The sequence below is a fragment of the Globicephala melas genome, chromosome 19 (genome assembly GCF_963455315.2).
Source record: "Globicephala melas chromosome 19, mGloMel1.2, whole genome shotgun sequence".
NCBI classification, from domain to species: Eukaryota; Metazoa; Chordata; class Mammalia; order Artiodactyla; family Delphinidae; genus Globicephala; species Globicephala melas.
In genome coordinates, this window is record NC_083332.1 from 50,176,180 (window position 1) to 50,203,421 (window position 27,242).

Here is a 27,242-nt window from a genome sequence, read left to right on the forward strand (position 1 = left end):
TAGTTAAAAACCAACCGAAAGGAACAAAGCAACGGTCTTTCTCTAACACACTAAGTATGAAAGGGAAAAACCCCAGGGGGATCACTAATTTAGCTGCTGTGCGTGGCAGGCAGGGAGGCCAAGGACAAGAATCTGGGGAAGGGATAAGAATCAAAGGCCATGGATCAGCCGCTTACCCGCTCCTTGTAGTAGAAGGAGCTGATGGAGACCTGCTCCTTCTCACTGCGCGTGGGGCTCCCGCTGTACAAACGGAGGTTCCCAGGGGCCTCTGTGCGGATCTTCATGGGCGCAATCAAGCCAGTATGATAGGCAGACAAAGCTGACAGAGACCTGTGGTTGAAAAGGCACGATGAACCGTACTGGCTTGGATCTTTCCATAGTTCTAAGTGATGCCATTCTCAGCGCTTGATGAAATCAGGAGAAAAAGATGGATAAAACGGGGAAAAAATGGAAACTCCAAGAAGGAATCAAAGAGCACTTTTAGAACTGAAAAATGCTTTATCTGCAGAAGCGGAGAATGTTTCTATGACTATATACATAGAAAATTCAAAGGAGTCTATAAATTACTGAAACTAATAAGTGAATTTAGATACAAGGTCAATCTACAATAATCTACTGTATTTCTATATATTAAAAACAAACATTTGGAAAATAATAAAATTGCATTTACGATAGCATCAAAACACATGCAATACCGGGCTTCCCTGGTGGCGCAGTGGTTGAGAGTCCGCCTGCCGATGCAGGGGACACGGGTTCGTGCCCCGGTCTGGGAAGATACCACATGCCACAGAGCGGCTGGGCCCATGAGCCATGGCCGCTGAGCCTGCGCGTCCGGAGCCTGTGCTCCGCAACGGGAGAGGCCACAACACTGAGAGGCCCGCGTACCACACACACACACACACACAAAAAAAACACATGCAATACCTAGGAACACATTAAAAGAAAAAGTGCATGGAAAATACAAAATATTGCTGAGAGAAATTAAAGACTCAAAACAATAGAGAAATACACCATGTTAATAGACTAGAAGATTCCAGATTGTTAAGGTGTCAATTTTCTCCAAGTTGATCTATAGAATCAACACAACTCCAATCAAAATATGAGCAGGCTTTTTTCTGTAGGAACCAGTAAGCTGATTTCTATTTTTACAGAAATGCAAAAGATCTAGAGTAGCCAACACAATCCTGAATGAGAATAATAAAGTTAGAGGACTTAACATTACCAGATTTGAAGACTTACTATATAAACCTACATTAACAGTGTACTGTTGGCATAAGGAGAGACCAATAAACCAAAGAAAAAAATAGAGTCCAGAAACAGATCCAAAACATACGGTCAATTGATTTTCAACAAAGGTATCAATGCAAATTCAACAAAAGCAAAATCTTTTCCATAAATAATGCTATATATATAACAACTATATATCTCTACATAAGGAATTTACATCTGTAAATTTTTAAGAGAAAACACAGAATATTTTCATGACCTTGGGATAGGCAGAGATTATTTTTAGACAGAACACAGAAGCACTAACCCTAACACTTAAAAAGGATAAACTGAACTGCATCAAAATTAAAAACTGCTGAAAACTGAAAATCATTAAAGAGGGACAAAGATAAGCCATAGATTAGGAGAAAATCAATACATACACCCAGCAAAGAATTTACAATAAGAATTGATAAAGAACTACCACAAATAGATAATAAGAAACACAGTCTAAAAAAAACTGGACAAAATACTAGAACAGGCAAATCACCAAAGAAGATATTCAAGTGGTCAATTAGCACACAAAAGCTGTTCACCATCATTAGTCACCACCATGGAAGCACAAATTAAAGCACAATGAGATAATACTACACACCCACCACAATGGCTAAAGCTGAAAAGACTAAAAACACCAAGTTTTGGAGAGGATGTGGAGCAGCCAGAACTCTGGAACGTTGCTGGAGGAGTGTAACACGGCATAACCACGGGGACAGACTTTTTGGCAATTCTAATAAAATTAAACATGCACGTATCCTATGACCCAGGGATTCTACTCCTTGGGTAGAGAAATTAATACACATGTCCATAAAAAGACTTGTATGAAATTAAAAAAAAAAAGACTTGTATGTGTAGGTCTACATATAATAAAATAAAAACTGGAAATCATCCAAATGTCCATCAACAGGAGTATGAATAAGCAAATTATATTATTTTCATACCATGGAACTACTGATCCATGCAACCACGTGGATCAATTTCAAAAACGTTAAGTTGAGCAAAACATGCCAGACATAAAATAGGACATGCTGGATGATTCTACTTAGATGAAGTTCAAGCACAGGCAAACTAAACTTCAATGATGGAAGCAGAAGAATCATTTCCTCTGGGTAAAGGGACCAGGGAACTTTTGTGAGTGAGGACAAGGCTCTGTATCCTGATCTGGGTGCTGGTCATCAAGGTACAGACTTCACATTTGTGTACCCTAAATTATACCTCAATACAATACTGTTAGTAAGAAAAATGTTCTAATAGGAACACTTTCCCACTGACCCAAAGTCCAGACACAGATATCTGTTGTTTCCTTTTAAGAGTAGGTGATTGGGGGCTTCCATGGTGGTGCAGTGGTTAAGAATCTGCCTGCCAATGCAGGGGACACAGGTTCGAGCCCTGCTCCGGGAAGATCCCACATGCCGCGGAGCAACTAAGGCCGTGCGCCACAACTACTGAGCCTGCACTCTAGAGCCCACAAGCCACAACTACTGAGCCCATGTGCCACAACTACTGAGCCCGTGTGCCACAACTACTGAAGCCTGCGCACCTAGAGCCCGTGCTCTACAACAAGAGAAGCCACCACAGTGAGAAGCCCACACAGCACAATGAAGAGTAGCCCCCGCTCGCCGCAACTAGAGAAAGCCTGCATGCAGTAACAAAGACCCAACTCAGCCAAAAACATAAAATTAAAAAAAAAAAAAAAAAAGAGTAGGTGATTGTTTCCTAATCCAACCTTTCAAATAAGGAATCTAGTGTAATGTAGGGTGTTCTCTGGCATTTAACTCCCACTTCTTGTAGGGTCAAGTTCTCATCTGCTTGGGTTACTGCAGAAACTGGCAAACTCCCAGGACAGCCGTAGCACCTGCTCATGAACTTGGTGCAATGTCTTTTCTTTCTTGTTAGCTTAGCTATTCATTATTAAGTATGCTAATTATATCATATACAGTATAACCAGGTGTTTGTAGCAGGAGGGTTTCCAAGTTATCCTGGTCATCACACTGCAGAACCAGAAGTCTACAGCATAATATTTAAGTTTAAAAAAACCACTAATATGAGGTAGGTTGTAAAGGTGTGGGGACAGGGGTATATGTACTCTGCACTCAATTTTGCTATGAACCCAAAATTGCTCTAAAAGATAAAGTGTATCAATTAAGAAAAAAATTTACAATATGATCCAGTCATTCAGTTCCTAGGTATATATCCAAGAAAAATGAAAAAATATATATCCACACAAAATTTGCACAGAATGTTCATAGCAGCATTATTCATAATGGCCAAAAAGTAGAAACAGTCCCAATGTCCAATGACTGATGTATGAATAAATAAAACATGGTATATACATGTAATGGAATATTATTTGGCAGTAAGAAGAAATGAAGTACTGATACATGCCACAACATGTATGATCCTTGAAAATATACTAAGTGAAAGACGTCAGTTACAAAAGAACACACATACAATTCCATTTATATGAACTGTCCAGAACAGGCACATTTATAGACAGAAGGTAGATCAGTGTTTGCCCAGGGCTGGAGGAATGGGGGACTTAGGGACTGGGGTGACCCTTAAGGGATTCAAAGTTTCTTTTTGGGATAATGCAAAGGTTCTAGAATTGACTCTAGTGATGGCTGCACATACACTACATGTGTGTGGTAATGTTAGAAGTGGCCTATTAGTGTTACGGGACTATAGATTATCTCTTGCTATTATTCTAGTTTTATTTAATATTCAGATAATACTTGAGCGATAGGGGAAGAGCACATTAAAAAAGAATTTGCCTTGTTTTGACAACAGTTTTTATCAAGCAACTCCTAGTAGTAACTTTACAGTAGAAATCTCAGCTTGGGTGAAATTCAATGAACCATGATCTTTTGGGAGTTAATCTTATAATGAGTGATAACTAACACAAATTGTCCAAAGACAAATTCCCAGATGTCTGCCTATTTCTGGCCCATGAATGTAGCGTACACCTGCATCTCCCAGACTCACCTCGGAGTAGGCTCAGTCGGAGATACCGCTCGGTGCATCGTCATGGGCCTTGTGAAATACACCAGGTACCCTGTCAAAGGAGACATCACACGTGCACATCAAGGTCAATGAGCTGGTCACGGGAAATCCTAAGAAAGCACTGGTCCATCTTTTGTCTACCTCAATATACCTGAAGGATAAGACATAGTATCCTAAGCTACACAGGCTCACCAACGGCAGCCGTACTTAATAAAAACAAAGATAAGAATCTCCAGGATTCAGGAGAGATGGGATACATGTGGTTTGGAAAAAGTCTTCACAGGTACTTTATATTTCCTATGTGTATTTTCAATAGGTTGAGTCAAGACTCAAATTCACACTCATCAGAATGAAACAAGTTAAGTCTGTAAATCTGGTGAACATTCTTAGGGTATGTCCCCAGATGCCAATTCGGCTTCAGATAACACTATGACAGAAATCTTTTGAGTTCTCAGGAAATAAAAACAAAGAAACATTTTCTGATGGAAATTTTTATACAGACATTCTTAGCTTCTCTCTCTCGAAATCTAGAATCAGAGAACCTAAAGAGACCAACCTGCCCCGCAGAATCTGGCCCCCGAGGTTCTGGGAAAGGGAATATTGGCATCCTGGTAGGACCCGTAGGCGGTGGTCACCCGGGCAAATGTCGGTAGGGGTGGCGTGACAGAGTTCGGGAGCGCGAAGGGATTGCTGGAAGCGCTGTCTTCTTGGTTCTGAAATTTTAAAAGCAAGAGACTAAAACCCACAATCTGTCTTCAAGCCAAATTACAAAACAGGACACATTATTCCAAGATCAGGGAGCCCAGGATTTTAGGGAGGAGGAAAGGAAACGAAACCCCAAAGCATAGCTTGGTAACAAGGGTCCCACCACAAAAGACTCAAGGCAGGAGACGAGCTGGCGCAGGCAGGGCTCCAAACAGCTCTGGTTGCGTTTCACTTTTTGCAGGGAAGTGTCTTTCAGGATCTAGAAAAGGCACAAAACGCAGTCAAGAAGAGCAACATTCTTTCTCCTGATTCTTTTTTATTGTGTGAAGCATCGGAAGCAGCAACGATGCTGGGGCACCGGAGCATGGCTGTGTCTGAGGCTGCCAACACAACACACCACCTTCCCCCTCCCCGAGAGGCTAAGGGAAAAGATTCATTTGTGAATCCTCTTCCAGATGCCCTTTCCTTTGCCATGGCAGGCACATGCACTGGCTCTCAGAGAGCACGATTAGAACCACCATTCTTCCTTTATAGTGAATTCTACTCCTTTGCTCTCCCCCGACCCCACCCTCCTCCATGAGAAATCTCAGCATCACTTAGAGTAATATCCTCCAGTCTGGACTGAAAACTGTTCCATGTGATACATACATGCCAGGGGGAACAGATTTCACTTTAGTGAAAATTAAAATGTACCTTTTTGGGGGGGGGTCCTTTAAAAATATAAAGCCTAATATACCTGGACAAAACTATAATTCAAAAAGATACATGCACCCCTATGTTCATAGCGCACTATTCACAATAGCCAAAACATGGAAACAACCTAAATGTCCACTGACAAATAAATTGATAAAGAAGGTGTGGTACATACATACAATGGAACACTACTCAGCCATAAAAACAGAACAAAATAATGCCATTTGCAGCAACATGGATGCAACTAGAAATTATCACACTAATTGAAGTAAGTCAGAGAGAGAAAGACAAATACCATATGATATCACTTATATGTGGAATCTAAAATATGGCACAAATGAACCTATCTACAAAACAGAAACAGACTCACAGACATAGAGAACAGACTTGGGGTTGCCAAGGGTGAGGGGGAAGGGAGACAGATGGCCTGGGAACTTAGGGTTGGTAAATGTAAACTATTTCATTTAGAATGGATAAACAACAAGGTCCTACTGTATAGCACAGGGAACTATATCCAATCTCCTGGGATAAACCACAATGGAAAAGAATATTAAAAAAAGAATGTATATATGTGTATAACTGAGTCACTTTGCTGTACAGCAGAGATTGGGGCACAACGTTGTAAGTCAACTATACTTGAATAACATATATACATTTTATATACATACATATATGCAGCTTAACATTTTAAAGCACATGCTATCGGTATAACCTGACATACACATACTGAAGGTAGGCATGTAAATTGGACCTGGGCTGTCTAACATGGAAGTCATTACCGGACTATAAAGCACATGAAGTGTGGCTAGTCTGGATTGCGATGTGCTGTAAGCATAAAATTCACACCAAAAGTTGAAGACTTAGTACCAAAAAAAAAAAAGAAGAATGTAAGCTCTCACAATAATTTTTATACTGCTTACATGTTGATATGATAATACTCTGGATATACTGGATTAAATTAAAATATTATTGAAATTAATTTACCTTTTTTTATTAGTATGGCTACTAGAAAATTGAAAATTACATGTAGTCTGCATCACATTTCTATTGGACAGCACTGAATTAGACCTTTAAAACACTTGCTTATCCTATCATTTTTATACCAATAGAAAAATCTACCTTTTTTGTATGTCCAAACAAGGCAACGAAATGTTCAGACTCCAAGGACAAAACGTCAAGTACCACAAAATCTGAGTTATTAGCATTTCACAGACCCTCACAAAGCTTGAACAATTTCTTGGTTACCTATCATACCCCAAGAAGATAGAACAATCAAGTGTACATAACACAAACTAGGCAAAAAATGAATAGCATTCAGGTCAACTTGTTGCTGTCAGGATATTTCTGCTATTTCACATGCGATGCTGCTCAGACCGAAAAAGACGTATCTCAGCTCATGGGGCTTTTTTATGAGGATTCCACCTGATTAGCTCTGCGTGAACTGACAAATCAAGTTTCTGAACCTGTAAGGGTAAAGACGAGATGCCAGGCTGTACCCCTCCATTCAGGCACCGCTGTCCTATCACACCTCACCTGTCCAGCCAGCCAGCCTCACTCTAAGTAACAACATCTCCTTTTATGGAACAGATTTTTTTAATGACCTTACATACTTTTTTTCTGATTAGAAAGTATCTTTTAGCTTCAGAATACATTTTGCCTACAGTTTCCAAATAAATGAAATTGTATTGTATTAACCTGGGATTAACACATAGCTTTAATGAGATCTGTGAGCAGATTATATGCAATTACATAATTGCCTATGATTTATATGCAATATTTCTGAAGTTATATGCAATATCTGTGCAAATTTTTCTGTGGAAGGGTGTGTGGCTTTCATTAGACTTTAGAAGGGGGCGGTCCATGACCAAAGAGATTAAGAATCAGCGCTCAATGTTTTCTACACAAAAAGAATACAGCTGTTAACCCTGCTAGGTGGAAGGACACATGATGTCCAAATCTTATCGACTCGTTTTTTCACTCAACTTCACTGCTCGACTCAGACACTGATGCAAATGAGCAGTGCTCTCCACTTCAGACATCAAGGAGAATTTATGAACACAGATGCCCACCTTGAGCAGCTTCGCTTTCATAGTGGATGTGATGGTGGTGGGGTTAATGAACTGGAAGGAAGGGGCCGCGTGGTTCGGGTACTGCGCAGGGAACTTCACCAGCATCTTGACGCGGTGGTTGCTGCAGTGCACAGACACTGTGCAGCTCCTGTCTGCTGCGTCCATCTGCAGGGGACAAATCAATAGCTGCTTTGGAGAGGAACTGCAAAGGGTCTTCAGATGCAAACAGGTTTAAATAAGGTAACTGAATGCTCTAGGTTCCTGGTAACGGAGTGAGAGAGAGTCTCCAAAGATGAATTTGGAAGATGTGGACAACTCATTTTCAAAACGGATTTTTAATTTTAGCATGATTTAATAAATTCAAAGTGTTTTTGCTTAAAAAAGCTTCATCCCAAAGCTGTGAGATAGGCTGAAACTTGTTATATTTATTTTGAGATGGGAAAATAAAGCAGGAAGATGTTAAAAACCTGACTCAAGTTAAAAGTACTCCGGGGACCTAGGAATAAACCTACCTAAGGAGAAAAAAGACCTGTATGCAGAAAACTAAGACACTGATGAAAGAAATTAAAGATGATACAAACAGATGGAGAGATATACCATGTTCTTGGATTGGAAGAATCAACATTGTGAAAATGACTATACTGCCCAGAGCCATCTACAGATTCAAAGCAATCCCTATCAAACTACCAATGGCATTTTTCACAGAACTAGAACAAAAAATTGCACAATTTGTACGGAAACCCAAAAGACCCCGAATAGCCAAAGCAATCTTGAGAAAGAAAAACGGAGCTGGAGGAATCAGGCTCCCTGATTTCAGACTATACTACAAAGCTACAGTAATCAAGACAGTATGGTACTGGCACAAAAACAGAAATATAGATCAATGGAACAGGATAGAAAGCCCAGAGATAAACCCACACACATATGGTTACCTTATCTTTGATAAAGGAGGCAAGAATATACAGTGGAGAAAAGACAGCCTCTTCAATAAATGGTGCTGGGAAAACTGGACAGCTACATGTAAAAGAATGAAATTAGAACACTCCCTAACACCATACTCAAAAATAAACTCAAAATGGATTAAAGATCTAAATATAAGGCCAGACACTTAGAGGAAAACATAGGCAGAACACTCTATGACATAAATCACAGCAAGATCCTTTTTGACCCACCTCCTAGAGAAATGGAAATAAAAACAAAAATAAACAAATGGGACCTAATGAAACTTAAAAGCTTTTGCACAGCAAAGGAAACTAATAACAGGACTAAAAGACAAACCTCAGAATGGGAGAAAATATTTGCAAATGAAGCAACTGACAAAGGATTAATCTCTGAAATATACACACAACTCATGCAGCTCAATATCAAAAAAACAAACAACCCAATCCAAAAATGAGCAGAAGACCTAAAGAGACATTTCTCCAAAGAAGATATACAGACTGTCAAGAAACATGTGAAAGGATGCTCAACATCACTAATCATTAGAGAAATGCAAATCAAAACTATAATGAGGTATCACCTCACACCGGTCAGAATGGCCATCATCAAAAAATCTACAAACAATAAATGCTGGCGAGGGTGTGGAGAAAAGGGAACCCTCTTGCACTGTTGGTGGGAATGTTAAATTGATACAGCCACTATGGAGAACAGTATGGAGGTTCCTTAAAAAACTAAAAATAGAACTACCATATGACCCAGCAATCTCACTACTGGGCATGTACCTTAAGAAAACCATAATTCAAAAAGTGACATGTACCACAATGTTCACTGCAGCACTATTTACAATAGCCAGAACATGGAAGCAATTTAAGTGTCCATCAACAGATGAATGGATAAAGAAGATGTGGAACATATATACAATGGAATATTACTGAGCCATAAGAAGAAACGAAACTGAGTTATTTGTAGTGAGGTGGATGGACCTAGAGTCTGTCATACAGAGTGAAGTAAGTCAGAAAGAGAAATGTATGCTAACATGTGTTAGCTACTGTATGCTAACATATATATAGAATTTTTTAAAAAATGGTTATGAATAACCTAGGGGCAGGACAGGAATAAAGACACAGACGTAGAGAATGGACTTGAGGACACGGGGAGGGGGAAGGGTAAGCTGGGACTAAGTGAGAGAGTGGCAATGAAATATATACACTACCAAATGTAAAATAGCTAGCTAGTGGGAAGCAGCCACATGGCACAGGGAGATCAGCTCAGTGCTTTGTGACCACCTAGAGGGGTGGGATGGGGGGGTGGGAGGGAGACGCAAGAGGGAGGGGATATGGGGATATATGTATACGTATAGCTGATTCACTTTGTTATACAGCAGCAACTAACACAACAATGTAAAGCAGTTATACTCCAATAAAGATGTCAAAACAAAAAAAAAGTACTCCTGGGAAAATCCGTCTCTCTAAAGGAGACGGGGGCTGCTAGGGGCTGGCGAGAGAGGAAATGGGATGAGGCTGCTAGGGGATGTAAGGCTTCTTTGGGGATGATGAAAATGCTCTGGAAGTAGCACTGGTGATGGCTGCATGGCTTTGTGAATGTACTAAGAACCACTAAATTGTGCACTTTATTTTTTTTTTAAGATTTTTTTTTGATGTGGACCATTTTTAAAGTCTTTATTGAATTTGTTACAATATTGCTTCTGCTTTATGTTTTGGTGTTTTGGCCTCAAGGCACGTGGGATCTTAGCTCCCCAACCAAGGATCGAACCCATACCCCCTGCATTGGAAGGCAAAGTCTCAACCACTGGACCACCAGGGAAGTCCCTGTAAACTTTAAAAGGGTGAATTTTGTGGTATGTGAATTACAGCTCAGTAATTTTTATTTTATTTTATTATTATTTTTTATTTGGCCATGCCACGCAGCATATGGGATCTTACTTCTTCAACCAGGGATTGAACCCACGCCCCCTGCAGTGGAAGTGCAGAGTCTTAACCACTGGATCGCCAGGGAAGTCCCTCTCAGTAATTTTTAAAAAGCAGTCCTGGGAAAGGAATCAAGATCTCCTTCTTAGACTAGATCACTGGATATCCAAACTGTTCTCAACTGGGACAAAGGGAATATAAACTGAGTTGATATAGATAACCAATTAATCAAGGAATCCTTTATCTCTTTTGATTTCTTGTGCTGCCAACTAGAGATGGCAGCTGGAGGATGGCAAAAAGAGCCACACATATGGGAAATCTGGAGACTCGGATTCAAATAGCTGTTGACCTCGGACAAGTTATTTCATTTCGTAGTGTCTCTGTTTCCTGATCTGTAGAGTGGGGATAAAACCACTTATTGCAGAGCTGTTTTAAAGGCCAAATGATACAATTATGTAAGTGCACAGATCCAGGCCTACTGTTAACTGAATCTGGGCAAGAGAAAAATTAATCAAGTTTTAAAACTCCTTCACAGAAAGACTCAATTCCCTGAAGCACAGAATTTCAATACCTGCCCAAAAGGAAAAGAGTAAATCTCTCTGTGTGTTAAATGAACAAAGAGGCTTGGTCACCTTCTTAACATGCATCTAAATCTCTGAGGAAATGACCAGCTTACAAGGCAAGATCGTACAGCAAAGTACTAAGAGCCTTGGAGAGTCAGGAGGCTGGCTTCCAAACTCAGCCCTGCCATTAACTTTGCCAGTAACCCCCACCAAAACACTAAACTTTCCAGGAGCTGAGCATCTTCACATAGAGTAAAATGAGGTGTTAGAGCATCTAAGGAGATTTTAAGACATTTGAGCATCAGTTTATCCCTTGGTTCATCTTATGAGAAAATAACAGGGTAAGGGAAAATAATCTGCGTTTGTAAAATATCTATGTCCTTAGATAACATAGAAAACAAAAAAGCAAGCACAGAACACTTCCCTGTTAAAGCAGCAAAGCTATATTGCTAGCCTAAATCATGGCTGAAATAGTCCCCTCACCCACCAACCGCCAACCGCAAGCGAGAGACAGTTTGCTAAGCCCGAGCACCTCCACGTTCACATTGCGGATCTGCACGTTGATCAGGGAGAACTCCTGCTGCAGAGTCTGAGGCAGGCCCAGCTGCTCTGATTTCTTCTCTTCCAGGAGACTGCTTGGGGGGTCTTCCTTTAAGACTAGCAGGAGAGAGAGGGTAACTTGTTGGAAAAGATTTCTGAAATGGATTCAGAGAGCAGTTCTGGGGTATTTGCCACAACTCGGAGATGCACAGAGGGGCACCGCACCTAAAACAGTGTGAGCAATTACCTTCTTCCTCCCCGTGGCTGGAGTTGTGCTGGTGATCTGTATCCTGAGTGTGAAGGGTCTTCTCTGGTTCCGGCAGAAGAGCAATGCTCTCAATGAACTCATCAACACCATCTAAGATGTCATTTGCACAAAGCTGCAACAGAGGGGAGGACATAGATCTAGGTCTAGAGAAGTCAGTGGAAAGGACTGTCGTGTTTGATTGAGTTCTGACTTAAAAATGGGAATCACAAAGGAGAGAGATGTCAGCCCCAAACACATACAATCAAAATGAGTTTTGCCCATCACCAATTCTCCCTGGTTAAATACACAGGGTAACAGACTCTATTAGTCTACCCTGGAAAATGTTTTATCCTGTTCATAGGTTACGCAAATCTCAGAAAACCTTTTAAACTCCAGCCTTGATGGAGTTATTCAGCCAACACAAGAGCAAAAATATCATAACCTCAAAGCATTTGGAGCAAATGGTACTTTTTGGAGAAAACAGATTTAAAAGGCAATAAGGTGATGGTATTTGACCAAAATTGCTCATGAATGACTTGGTACTAAGCAGTGTAGCAAATCTGACCCAGCATTTTCTATCCACTCTGTACAGAGTGCTGTATGGGATGCAATACAAGTGAGACAAGGATCCCACCTTCAAGGAACTTAGCCACCAGATGAGAAGACAGAAACCCGTGATGGGGCAGAGCAAAGCAAGGGCCATGAAAGCAGTTCACACAGGGACCACTGTGCTTCATATAAGAACAGATACAATTTATGGGGCAAAAACTGGAAAGGGCTTCACTTGACAGGTGGTGTTGATGAACGTGGAGAACTCTGAACGCTGCCTAGTGCCAGGGCAGATTTTCTAGCCCATTTATAAGAGAAAGAAATGAAGCCCCCAAGCCCCTTGCTCAGTATGCTAACCCACACTACCTTAGATCAGGACAAGAGGAAAAAAAGACACTCAGAGGCTTTGAAGCCTTCAAGTGCTGAATACTGAAGTGGGCTCTTGAATACCTCAAAGCCTCAGTGTAGCATACACAAGCCACTCGGCCAACAGGCAAGTACGTATTAAATGTCCATTACGTATCCTCTAACTTCTTCAACTACCAAATCTTCTATCTTAAGTTTCTGGTGTATCCAGTTAACATTCCTCCACAGCATCATTGAATACATACCCTCTGCATCTGGGAATCCACCCGCCACATTCTCAGGGTCTGATCCCGTGACCACGTAACCAGTTGGTAGTCCTTGGACCCTAGAAATCACCAGATAAGAATCATGGAGGTTTTTCTGGATTCAACATCAAGTTTCTTACAGGTTGCGATGGGGTGAGATTCATTCATCCATTCATCCATTTAACAAATATTTATGGAACATCTCCTATATGCCAGGTACTGTTCTAGGCACTAGGGCTATAAAGTGAATACAAGAATCTCTGTCTTGGGCTTCCCTGGTGGCACAGTGGTTGAGAGTCCGCCTGCCGATACAGGGGACATGGGTTCATGCCCCGGTCCGGGAAGATCCCACATGCCGCTGAGGGGCTGGGCCCGTGAGCCATGGCCGCTGAGCCTGTGCGTCCGGAGCCTGTGCTCTGCAACGGGAGAGGCTACAACAGTGAGAGGCCCACGTACCGCAAAAAAAAAAAAAAGAATCTCTGTCTTTACAGATCTCACATTCCAATGGTAGAAACATACAATAACATGTCCGGTAGTGACAATGTTATGAAAAAAATAACATGGGATAAGAGGATAGAGACCGACAGGGGAACTATTTTTAGACAGGACTTTCCTGAGGAAGTCACCTTTGAGCAGAACCTTATTTTTATTTATTTATTTATTTTTTCCGGTACGCGGGCCTCTCACTGTTGTGGCCCCTCCCGTTGCGGAGCACAGGCTCTGGATGCGCAGGCTCAGCGGCCATGGCTCACGGGCCCAGCCCCTCCGCGGCATGTGGGATCTTCCCGGGCCGGGGCACAAACCTGTGTCCCCTGCATCGGCAGGAGGACTCTCAACCACTGCACCACCAGGGAAGCCCTTATTTCTTTTTTAATAAATTTATTTATCTTTGGCTGCGCTGGGTCTTCGTGGCTACGCACGGTCTTCTAATTGTGGTGGCTTCTCGTTTTGGAGCACGAGCTCTAGGCATGCGGGCTTCAGTAGTTGTGGCACACGGGCTCAGTAGTTGTGGCTCGCGGGCTGTAGAGCGCAGGCTCAGTAGTTGTGGTGCACGGGCTTAGCTGCTCCACAGCATGTGGGATCTTCCCGGACCAGGACTTGAACCCATGTCCCATGCACTGGCAAGCAGATTCTTAACCACTGCGCCACCAGGGAAGTCCTGAGCAGAAACTTAAATGAAGTGAAATAATAGCTCACAAATTAGCAAGTGAAGAGAGATGCTGGGATTTAACGTCTCACTGAACTTTCACCTCCACAAATGTTCTTCCTTTTACGTGCTCCAGAGGAGCTGGGGATGAATAGGTTGCTTGTAAAATAAATTGTTTTAAATGCATCGTGACATCTTACTGTTTAAAATAATTTTTTGGTAAGGAAATGCATCTCTTTATAAAAGGAATAATCAATCTTTAATGTTCTTAACTGACTGAATTGTATTTTCACACGATAGGACTGGTCAAAGGGAAATTATCCTATCAATAAAAAGGTCCAAGGTGCTTTCTGAAAGAGCTTTATGGAAGATCAGAACATTTCAGGGTAATTCTGCAGTATCTAGAATCTTCTTTATGGCCATCTTTAGAGAGCAAAGAATCTAGAAATAATTTCATCCATTCCCTCGTATTATGGATGGGGAAACTGAGGCAACAAAGAACAGAGTGAGTGAGGGCCAAAGTTCCTTCTCTGTGTCACTGCCTTCAACCAGGTCTTCATTCCTCCATGTTTTAATACATCCCTGTGTACAACTATCAAGACAGCAACTATTCTGAGCTACTACCTGTCATGAGAACCACCATCTAGCCCATGTTCATAACAACGATTTTTTCTTATTTTCTTTTTTGGCATCGCTGCATGGCTTGCAGGATCTTAGTTTCCCAACCAGGGATTGAACCCGGGCCCTCGGCAGTGAAAGCACAGAGTCCTAACCACTGGACCACCAAGGAAGTCCCAGCAACAATTTTCTGACTCCACATCCAGCCTCTTTTCATGTCCCTGACTTTGAAGAAAAGTTATGCCTAATTCCTTTCTAAACCCAAATCCTCTACTTGGGTCTTCGGCCCTATTCCCTATTTTCAAAGGGCCTTTGCTTTCACACCTACTCCCTTTCTTGCCTCTTCTCCTTGCCTTCAAACAGAGAGGGCAGCAGCCTCCTCCTAGGAATTTAGTCTACTCCTTGCCTCTGAAGGCAAACTCATTCACAAAACCAGTTCGTGCTGCCTCTGTTTCCACTGTCTTACAATCAGGCTTCCCTCCTCAATCAGCTTTTGGAACTGGTCTCTTAATGATCGTATGGCTTCCTATTTATACCTATTTATACAATTAAGTGCTTCTCTCTTACTTTGCATGGAGATCCTTCAGCAAAACCCAAAACCAATGACCTCTGATTCCTTCATGAAGCATCCTTTTCCTTGGACCACAACATCCTGATTCTTTTCCTACCTCTGAGAGCTCCTTCACCACAGTGAAAAACCAACATCAAAGCCTGAGGTGGTCCAGTAAAAACTGACTAAGAAGACATGGCAGTAAAAAGAAAATGGAACACCATTAGGTTGAGACAGAAGTAAAATATAAGAATACATGCAGGATGGGGACTTCCCTGGTGGTCCAGTGGGTGAGACTCTGGGCTCCCAATGGAGGGGGCCCAGGTTCGATCCCTAGTCGGGGAACTAGATACCGCGTGCATGCTGCAACTACGAGTCCGCATGCTGCAACTAAATAATTTTTTTTTAAAAAAGGAATACATGCAGGATGACTACATTTATAAAAGGTTCAAAAACAAACAAACCTAAAGTATTTTTAGGGATGCAGAAATGGGTGGTAAACTGTAAAAATAAAAACAGAAATCACTATCGTAAATGTTAGGATAGTGTTTACCCCTAGGAAAGGGAAAGGATTGTGATCGGGAAGCTTCCGGGTTCTAGCAATGCTTTCTTTCTTGACCTTGGTGGTAGTCACACAGATTTTCACATTATAAACGCTACATGTTTTATGCAATTTTGTAGATGATATATCTCACAGTAAAAAGGAATTTTAGAAAACACCTATAACTTGTACTCAAAATTTCACTACTGGCTAGACAGCCCCAATTTATACAATTCACCCTGCCAGCTTACAGATGACACAGACAACTGAAAATGGGTTGCTAAAAACTTTTTATTTCAGTCCAAAACTACAGGCCAACCTCTCGCTGCCAGACCATGGGGAAACTCTATCATCTCTTTTCAATGGCAAAATGCAGGACAAAGAGATGAAAGATGAAGTCAAGCATGGAAATTGATGGCATAGAGACCAAGCAGCCTCGTGTTTCTAGAAGCAAGTCAGATTATGGAAATGAAGATGGGAAAATTAAGAGCCTGATCAAAAGATTCCTTTCAAAAACAATCCTAGGGACTTCCCTGGTGGTCCAGTGGTTAAGAATTCACCTTTCAGTGCAGGGGACATGGGTTCAATCCCTGGTCGGGGAACTAAGATCCCACATGCCGCGGGGCAACTAAACCCGTGCACTCTAGAGTCCCTGAGCCACAACTAGAGAGAAGCTCGTGTGCTGCAACGAAGACCCCACGTGCCACAGTGAAGGATCCTGCATGCCACAACAAACATCCTGCGTGCCGCAACTAAGATCCAATGCAGCCAAATAAATGAATAAATATTTTTAAATAAATAAATAAATAAAAATTTAAAAAAACAAAAAAAAATATCCTAGAAGCGGCTTGTGAAGGTCACAAACGAGCTGGGATAAGATGACTGCTCTAATCCCAGGTCCACCAGAGACCTCTCCTGGACTCTGGACAAGTCACACCACTCCACTGCCCGGTTTTCCTTTTGTGATATGAAAAGACCATGAAATATACTTCTGGTCTGGAAAACATTTAGAGAGTGTGGCAATAAGATCTCAAGACAAGGGAGGTTGAAATTAAGTTTGCATGGTGTGTTGGTGGAGAAAGTGAGGCTGAGGGCTTCCTAAACCCCCTTATACTTATGATGCATGAATGAGGGCTAGCTAGATTAAGCTGCAATAACAAACAGCCCCAAATCTCAGTGGCTTAATGCAAGGCTCTCCTGCTCTCTCTACATCTTCACCTCACCCCCACCCTGGTGGGAGCAGCGCCACATGGAGTTTCTCCAGGTACCTCGGAAGAAGCAGAGAGGGTAAATAATTGCACACTGGCTGTTACCACTTCAACCCAAAAGGGACTGCATCACTTTCGTTCATGTTTCAAGATCCAAGCAGGTCATGTGGCCAAACCTATCTTCAAGGGGTTGGGAGGTGAAATACCACTGTGTGCTTGTGAAGAGAACTGGGAATACGTGGTAGGTGGTACTGACGATGACCTTGCATCTCCCTCATCAATAGAGGGGGAAGGGAGAATTCCTTGGCAATCCAGTGGTTAGGACTCCACGCTCTCACTGCCAAGGGCCCGGGTTTGATCCCTGATGGGGGAACTAAAATACCACAAGCCGCACGTTGCAGCCAAAACAAAACAAACAAACAAATAAACAAAAACGGGGGGGAAGGAGCAAGTGCCAGGGATTTCTGAGTGTGCGATGACCCCTGAGTTTTTCAGCTCTAGAAATGATCCAACAGCAAGGCTACCAACCTCTCCAGATCCCTTCCACATAGGAGAGACACTACACAGAACACAAGAGGATGGACTTGGGGGGAAGAAGCACAGCCACACACCCTATCACCCACCTACGATTAAAGGGGGAGGTTCCCTGACTCCCACTCCTAAGCCAGCCCTGTTCCTGCATCCTCCCCTCCGATCACGGGGCCCACCCCGACGGGAGCTGTTGGTGAGCAGGGCTCAGGAGGAAATCAGTTGGCGGTCTCCCTCCCACCCACCTTCCTTCTGTTTCCTCCACTGGAATTCCAGCACCACATCATCATGGCCTACGAAGGTATGGACCGGCGTGTTCAAGTCAAAGACATTCCACAAGAGCAGGCTGTTCTCCCTCCGCAGCTGGGGAACCATCACGGTCACCAATCCATTGCTGAAAGGCTGTGGCAGAAGAGGGAAAAGCAGGCATTGTTCCAGGGAGAATCCGCTGTCTTGAGTTACCCACGTTGGAATTCTCGCCTAATTAAAATAAACTGGATGATGGGAGGCCCCAACCCATCTGGGGAACATTTTTCCAAATACCATCAGTTGACCATCAACATCTACTTTTCATTTGCTTTCCTTTTTTTTTTTTCTTTGCTGATGGAAGGGACCACAGCAAGTAAAAAATAAAGCTAAGCCAAATACTTGGAGAAGAACGTTTTTTAATGTAAAATAAGCAAATGGCTCTAGGGGTTGCACACGGGAACACCCCGGCTCCTCTCCACGAGTTCCCTCTGAGAGTTATCGAGTACATTCCCAGAATGAGCGTGCAAAGCACACTGAGGGTAACCCCAGACAGCAAACAAACCCCGCCATGCAGAAATGCACCAGAAGCACACCATCGACGTGGAGCAACGCCCTCCCACAGCCTGCAAGACCACAGCTTTGCAGAGGAAAATCTTCCAATTTCAGGACCGACACTTTCCACTCATAAACACCCAATCTGCGAGGTAGCTAAGGGGCTCATTTGGTTGACAGGCAGACTCTGTTCTTTAAGGAATTAAGCCAAGGCCACCTAAGAGCACATTGATTGTCTCCTGCCCTCTTGGCAGCACTCCTGAGCTTTCCTGTTTGTTTTTTAAAGCAAACATATTAATCCAGAGAAGTATTTCAATTCACAAGAGCAAAGTCTGACTTCCTCCCAAGTGCTCCCAGATGAGAAGGCCAAGTAATACCCCAATTCTCTTCTTCACGCCATGACGCAGCAGGTGGCAGCCTAATGCATAAAGATCCCTCCATTCATCCCTGTGCTCCCTTTCAAGTTGACACTGAAGGAAATATATTATCTCTGATCAATTATCCATCTGGCAACAAAGTTGGAAGGTCGCTAACAGCCTATCCACTATACTTGTAGCATTTTGTGGTTTATACAGCATTTTCATACATGTCTTTTTTCCAAAGGGAAAACATATTGTACAGGTACTAAATGCCACCGAATTGGACACTTAAAAATAAGGAATTTTATCACAATTTTTAAAAAGAGCAAGGGATATTAAACACTATTATTCATGTTTGACACAGGAGGAAACTATTACTCAAAAAACACAGGTGGCTTGCCCAAGGCCACACAAGTATTAAATGGCTCATTACAGCATTATTCACAATAGCCAAGATATAGAAACAACCTACATGTCCGTTAATGGATGAATGAATAAAGAAGATGTGGTACATATACAATGGAATATTATTCAGCGACAAGAAACAAGGAAACCCTGCCATTTGTCACAATATGGATGGACCTTGAGGGCATTATGGTAAGTGAAATAAGTCAGACAAAGATAAATACTGTATGATATCATTATACGTGGAATCTAAAAAGCTGAACTCATACAAACAGAGTATAACGGTGGTTACCAGGGGTTGGGGGTGGGAGAAACAGGGAGATGCTGGTCAAAGGGTACAAACTTCTGGTTATAAGATGAATAAGCTCTGGAGATCTAATGTACAGCGTGTGATTATGGTTAATAGCACCATATGATATACTTGAGAGTTAAGAGAGTAGATCTTAAATGTTCTCATTGCAGAAAAGAGATGGTAATTATGTGACGATGGAAGTGTTAACAAATGCTACAGTGGTAACTGTTTGGCAATATGTAAGTCTAACATATCAACATGTTGTATACCTTGAACTTATGCCATGTTATATGTCAATTATATCTCAGTAAAGCTGGAGAAAAAAATTAAATGTCATTGCCAAGCCTTAAACCAAGGTCTTCTGAATCTAAAGCCAGAGTTCTTTCTACCACAATCCACTGACCTCCAGCCTCTCAACCCTCCAGCTTACCCTCTTCCCCTCCCTTACTGACCACCTTCACACTGCCCAGCTCCCCAGCCCAGCTAGTCTCGCACTTCTAGTATAGAGTCTCACCCAACGACCCAAGGGCAAATTTTTAAATAGATAACAGCTTTTATGCCGTCATTACCACCTTTGTCCCACTTCTAAACCAAGACAGAAGGAGAAAACTGTCTCACAAAAAAATAAGAGGAAATGTCCCTGGCCCCTTCTGTCCAAAACACCTAGATAATGTTTCCGAGCAAGAGGTAGGGCATCTCACTCACAGTGTATCGGGCCTTCCAGACAGGCACCTGGCAAGGGAGAATATTGAGGTATTTCCGAGGCTGGCGGTAATCCCAGAACTGGAAGAAAGAAAGCAGTACAATTTGTGAAATAAATGCCATTAAAAAAACCCCAAAAAAACCTCAACTATCAAAATAAGCATAGCCGGGACTTCCCTGGTGGTCCAGTGGTTAAGAATCCTCCTTCCAATGCAGGGGATGCGGGTTCAATCCCTGGTCGGAGAACTAAGATCCCACATGCCACGGGGCAACTAAGCCTGTGTGCCACAACTAGAGAGCCCGCACACCACAACTACTGAGTCCAAGTGCCACAACTAGACAGAAGCCCGTGCACCTCAATGAAAGATCCCCCATGACTCAACAAAGATCCCGCGTGCCACAACTAAGACCCAATGCAGCCAAATAAATATTAAAAAAAAAAAACAGGAAAGAAATAAGCCTAGCCTTCAAATTCCACGCTTTCTGTCCTCTAACTGCATTTGAGTCAGCCCCCATGGCCATGCTCCTGTGACAGAGACACACAGGAAACGCCCCTTTCACACTCAGAAACATTATAGGAGAAACAAAGACTTCTGTAAACACATGAGGATCACTCCTTGAGGCAGATCACTGCCAGCCTGCCTATTAAACTACCTTCATAGTTGAAAGGTAGGAGTGACAACTTTTCATCCTGTATCAGTTCACACCACATAGAGTAATTTAACTACTAAATTAACTACCGCTATTGCTAGTAGTTAAAAATGTACTGACTGCTGACTGCATTTCAGACAGATGCTTAGAGCTTTAAGAGTTTCATCCCATCTAATCCTTACAACAATCATACAGTGGGTGTTATGAATCTCTTTTTCAAGGGTGGAAGCTAAATTACTAAACGATGTAACTTGTCAAGGCCACACAGCAAAAAGGTGACTGTGCGACTATTTGGGGCCCAACCACTCACGTCCACTCTTCCACCCACTCCAACACAGAAGGTGCAGGGAACACACAGGTGAGCCAGACAAGAACTGAGCCTTAGAGACATTTATGCTTTTAACAGAAAAACAAACACACTTAGAGCTCAAGCATTTGCCATGAAAGCAGGAAATGGCAGAGCACCAAAGGCAGGAGGGCCAAGACTGAAACTCTGAACTATCAGGTATTAAGGAACTATTGTCAAAAACAGGTGACAGGGGCTTCCCTGGTGGCGCAGTGGTTGAGAGTCCGCCTGCCGATGCAGGGGACGCGGGTTCGTGCCCCGGTCCGGGAAGATCCCACATGCCGCGAAGCAGCTGGGCCCATGAGCCATGGCCGCTGAGCCTGCGCGTCCGGAGCCTGTGCTCCGCAACGGGAGAGGCCACAACAGTGAGAGGCCCGTGTACCGGAAAAAAAAAAAAAAAAAAAAGCTCTTATTCTCAAGGCCATCATTGATGGGGTCTTATGAAATGATTACATTATAGTTGAATGGAGGACTTCAGTCTATTTCAATGTGATAAAGTTGGTTATTATAATAAGTTAACCAGAGCCATGCTGCCCCCTATCCATAGGTAACTTCTGCTTTCCTCTTACCATTGCCAAAGGCCTCTGCTCCAAGCTAGGGATCAAAAGAAATTTTTCTGAAGAAATGTCGGAAGACCCTCGGTCAAGAACCAGGTTCCTGACTGCTGACATCACAGGGCACAGCCGCTGGGTACGGGTTTCTCAATATGGCTCCCCTTATACCACGAACATGTCAGAATGCACAAGGGGACTGGGTCTGGATTTCCAGGACTCAGCCTGGAAGATGGCAATTTTGTAAAATAGCCTGCTTACCCCAAGATAAGGAAAAAAACAATTGGTTATCCAAACTGACATGAAAGAATTTCATTACAGTTCATGTTCTATTTTTAATGGTCATAGAAGAAAAATCCTTTTCTTTCTTCTTGATCTAGCTCTCACCCTCAATACAACAGTTTTACAGTTTACAATCTACAAAGTGAAGTGAAACTCATTCAACGGTATCTTGTTCCAGCAGACCCCTTAGAATTCACAAAAGACAAATAGAATGAAAATTATTGTTATAAATTATAAGCTAATAAATTGTCAGATAAACTAAAGAAAATGATTATGTAGGAAAAAATGGCATGCATTGAGCCTTATCAACCAATTACTAAAAACAATGGCTGACTATTATAAGTGCCTCTAAATTGCTTCACTTTTTCCAATTATGTTATTTGTATATGTTCAATAAAAACTGTCTTCCTACCAGGGTATAGTGGAATAAATCAAATACCATGCCAAAAATCTCATTTAATTCATAAGCTAAGCCCACTAGTAAGGAATAAGGACTGTGTTTCACATGTGGAAACTGCTCTGTTTCTATTTTATTACCTATGGCATCCAGGCCTCAAGGGTAGTAAAGTTGTCAGTGAATATTGACAAACTTGGGGACCTCAAAGAAAGAGAAGGAGGTGAATCGGATTATTACTGGTTCCTGAAGTTGGGAAACAAGCTGATGGGGTATGGGGACAAACACTTAAATCCAAAACAAACAAACAAACAAACAGAAAAACCACTGTTGGCACATAAGAATAAATTACAGCCCCAGGGGATTTACAAACCTCCAGAGAGAAGTTAGATTTTAAGCCTGAGTGTACGATTCTAGCTTTGCTAACCATACCAAAAAGACGTACATGCCTGTGTAAATAAAACAAAGCATTAAATTGCTGAAGCTGAATCCTAAAGCTGCTAAGCAAATTGCTGCGATCAAACCTCTGTCCTTCCAGGCAGAGACCTGATCATATGCAGGAACTGTGGGGCACGGCTAACTCTGTGCCCTGCATCCTTTTGAACAAGGGTGCATATCACATCCCACAGTCAGAGAGGATAAACAAACAAGAAACACTGAGAGAACCAAAAATAACAGGGTCACCGACATACATAAATCCTTGAGCATCTCCTGTAACTTAGAGAATCTCTAATAAAACAACTCCATCTCTACTTGGGAAATGCTGATGATCGACGACGTCCTAACTTGTGCAGATGTGATAATCACGTGAGAAAATTGCTTTTTCCACCCCAGACTAATGGTAAACTTGATAACTTTAATGACCATGTGGGCTTTTCTCCTTTATTTGTTTATCTGTTGTGTTTTTATTTTGATGAGCCAGTCCTGAAATGGGACTTCCTGACAACTTCTTGGCAAGTAAACTTCTTTTCCTTTCTAGATGTTTTTGTCTCTGACTTCCTTTCACAAAGGGAAAGAAGAAAAGCCTCTGAACAAATGCCAGGAGCCATATCAGATACGTGCTACTACATCACTCCCGCTGGACCACATAACCAGGTGTACTTGCCCAGCTCCCCAAAAAGCACATGCACCCCTGAAACACGTGCCATGCTAACCTACTGCAAATTTCCTTCTGAAGAAAGTGCTGACACATCCCTGATGCCTCCCAAACACGCTCCCCCAACTGCCCTGGGGATGCCGCTCACCTTGACAGAGTTGTCTTGACTGGAGGTAGCAAGAATGTGCTCGCTGTCTGGGTGCCAGTCCAGGCCGTGGATTTTGGAGAGGTGGGCTGCGAGATACTCCACTGCTGTGCTGGGCTTCTGCAACAGGATCAGCAACGAGAGTTGTCACTTCAGAAGGAACTCATAGTGTCCACCATATAATAGTCTGCTAGGTGCCAAGTGGGAATACAAAAATACTCCCAGAGGAATTCCCTGGCGGTCCAGTGGTTAGGGCTCTGTGCTCCCACTGGAGGGGGGGCGCAGGTTTGATCCCTGGTCGGGACAATAAGATCCTGCATGCTGCACAGCGCAGCCAAAACAAAAACAAAGAACTCCCAGAGACCATCTCTACTCTTAAGAAACTCCGCTTTGTTGGTTTTTTTTTTTTGCGGTACGCGGGCCTCTCACTGTTGTGGCCTCTTCCGTTGCGGAGCACAGCCTCCGGACGCGCAGGCTCAGCGGCCATGGCTCACGGGCCCAGCCGCTCTGCGGCATGTGGGATCTTCCCAGACCGGGGCACGAACCTGTGTCCCCTGAATCGGCAGGCGGACTCTCAACCACTGCGCCGCCAGGGAAGCCCTCCATTTGTTTTGTTGAAAACAAACGACAGAAGACTTCTCCAGCTCTCCTTCACGCATTCTCTGAATATGGGCCTGTGAGCCTAATCTACTTCCGCTCTGGCTCCAGGTACGGCCTTAATGAAGGACACAGGGTAGTGGATGCTTTTCTCCTTTGGTACCGTGGTCTGCAATTCCTGCTCCCCTTCCTCACAATCACCCACAAAGAGGGGCTGTGACATCTAAACAGACCCAACCCCAATCCTGGGGGTAAAACCACTAATCTTTTTTTTTTCTAATTGAAGTATAGTTGATGTACAATATTATATGTTACAGGTGTACAATACAGTGATTCACAATTTTTAAAGGTTATACTCCATTTATAGTTATTATAAAATACTGGCTTTATTTCCCGTGTTGTACAATGTAACACAACATTGTTGCTTGTTTTGTACATAATAGTTTGTCCCGCATAATCCCCTACCCCTATAGTGCCCCTCCCCACTTCCCACTCCCACTGGTAACCACTAGTTTGTTCTCTATATCGGAAAACCACCAAGCTTAAAATGATCAAGCCCTAAGACCTCAAAAAGAGAATGAACACACATCACAAAAGAAAACAATACGTTATTAATAAGCATATATAAAACAAATTCAGAAGGAAACCTCAGAAATATATTCATACATTAAAACATTAAAAGATTGTTTTTAGCAATCAAGTTAGAAGATATTTATAAATAATATTCAATGCAGTGAGGCTGCATTTGTCACTGGTGGTATACATATAAAATAGTATAACCTGTTCGGGAAAAAAACTGGACAATTTTTATCAACAGACTTAAAATTCTTCCTTTCTTAAGGGAATATCCTAAATTCACAAAAAGCTTTAGGTACCAAAGATGTTCATCTTGGTGTTATTTGGAACACCTAGAAACCAGAAACAACATGAATAATAAGTGGGGAATAATTAAATGTTAGAACCAATTATTGTACAGCTATCTGATACAATATGATGTAGCCATTAAAAGTTATACTTAGAAAGAGCTTATAACACAGGGGAAATGCATTTGTTGTAATGTTAAATGAAAAAAGTATGCATAACTATGCATATGATATGATAAACCATGTTTTAAAAAAAAGCATAAGAAAAGAAAACACCAAAATATTAGCATTTGTCTCTGGGGCAGGACTATGAATGATTTTTATTTTCTCTTTTATATTTTCAACAAAGAGCATGTATTACTTTCTGTAATCAGCACTGGTCTATTAGGTTAACAGTGTAATCTCCAGAACCAGCCTCCCTGAATTTAAATCCTGGCAACAAACTGTGCCTCAGTTTACTCAGCTGTAGAATGGGGTAATAATATTACCTACTTTAAAGGTTAGTTATAAAGAGAAATGAATCAATACACATAAAGTTCTTAGAACAATGCCTGTGCATAATGAACACTTAGAAATATTAGTATTGGGCTTCCCTGGTGGCGCAGTGGTTGAGAGTCCGCCTGCCGATGCAGGGGACACAGGTTCGTGCCCCGGTCTGGGAAGATCCCATATGCCGCGGAGCAGCTGGGTCCGTGAGCCATGGCCACTGAGCCTGCGCGTCCGGAGCCTGTGCTCCGCAACGGGAGAGGCCACAACAGTGAGAGGCCCGCGTACCGCAAAAAAAAAAAAAAAAAGAAATATTAGTATTACTAGTCATTCACGAATTTGAGTGAAAAATCCAACATTACCACTGATACCACACTTTCTTAAGCCTGTGATGCTTGCTGCCAATAGTCCTGCTTTGATACTAGAAAGTGCCAGAGAAGTGAAATGACAACCAACAAGCTTTACAATCCATATGAACAGAAGTCCTAGGTATTAATAGCCAAGAAAAAGTTAAAGCTCTTTAAACAAAATAGATAAAAGGCTCGTTAAGGGAAGTCAGGGTTATGAGTAGACCAATCCGAAGGCTAGAAAGAAACAGTTCAGCAGTACATTTCTACAAGATAAGGAACACAGCTACTGTTTTGGAAAACGGGTCCTCACCGAGCTCATGGTTAAATACCCAATTGTTTATTTTGCCTATGGCTCTGAAAACAGTCTAAAGCAAATACACAAGTACTACAAATTAACCAAACATTTTAGTTAAACCATTTACTATATTTAAATGCTATACCAGTGCCAAATATGAATAAAACCAATTGCCAATTGAAGAAATAAAGATGGATGAAGAATGACTATTACCAGACTGGACTAAAGGGACAGAGATAAAACTAGCGTACAGAGGATGCACCATCCATCCTTTCCTTATAAAATCACCTTGTCACCTAAAAGCCACCTAAAGCGAGGGCTTCAGCCGGCACACCCCTTTCCCAGCAGGTCTTGGCACCCAAACCAGCAGCCTCCCAATCTCTGCTTCACTTCCCTCTCCTCTCCAACTGTATGACTTTATTCCCTGCTGGAAGGGGAAGGGAGCAGGGCAGCCGGAAGCAAGGCTGAGACTTTACAGTCAGCATCCCAGTTGGGACAGTTCCTGAACAAGTTCCAGGAAAACTAACAGTAGGTCCTCCCCACGAAGGCAGGGTTCACAGAGCAGGAAGCAGAATTTACACCCCAGATCTTACAGAAGTCGACCACTCTCTGCATTCTTACCCAGTCGTCTGGCAGCTAGTCATGAAAGAGGCCCTTTCCCTGCATCACTGTTCTCACTGATGCCAACATATCAAACTTCCAGACTTGCCATTACAGTAGCAGCCCAGAACCCTGCAACTCTTTCATGCCTCTCAGGTCCATGGGCTAATGCAGGGAGAACGTACCCTCTGCAGGCTCATTTGAGGCTGACGGCACAGGTAGACTTCCAAGGGAAGATTTGAGCATACCAAGTATCCTGCCTCAGTGATTTAATTCTAGATGGTATATGTCCTAGAACAATGAGTTTTCACTTTGCAATCTGGGGCAG

At 42.4% G+C, this 27,242-nt stretch overlaps 1 protein-coding gene across 9 annotated transcripts in view; it reads right to left on the reverse strand.

The window, feature by feature from the left end:
* WDR59 (WD repeat domain 59) overlaps positions 1 to 27,242 on the reverse strand; it is a 124,575-nt gene that overhangs the window by 67,596 nt on the left and 29,737 nt on the right. For all 9 annotated transcript variants that reach the window (XR_009559875.1, XM_060288287.1, XM_060288288.1 and 6 more), the window contains 11 exons: positions 23,727 to 23,843; positions 20,262 to 20,339; positions 17,945 to 18,101; positions 13,108 to 13,187; positions 11,948 to 12,080; positions 11,693 to 11,817; positions 7,731 to 7,895; positions 5,132 to 5,227; positions 4,820 to 4,976; positions 4,246 to 4,315; positions 177 to 330 (listed from right to left, as the gene is read on the reverse strand). Coding sequence is in view for 8 of the 9 variants with exons in the window: in XM_060288287.1 (XP_060144270.1) it covers positions 177 to 330; positions 4,246 to 4,315; positions 4,820 to 4,976; positions 5,132 to 5,227; positions 7,731 to 7,895; positions 11,693 to 11,817; positions 11,948 to 12,080; positions 13,108 to 13,187; positions 17,945 to 18,101; positions 20,262 to 20,339; positions 23,727 to 23,843 (1,332 nt within the window). In the remaining variant the exon portion in view is untranslated. The remainder of the gene's footprint in view (positions 1 to 176; positions 331 to 4,245; positions 4,316 to 4,819; positions 4,977 to 5,131; positions 5,228 to 7,730; positions 7,896 to 11,692; positions 11,818 to 11,947; positions 12,081 to 13,107; positions 13,188 to 17,944; positions 18,102 to 20,261; positions 20,340 to 23,726; positions 23,844 to 27,242) is intronic.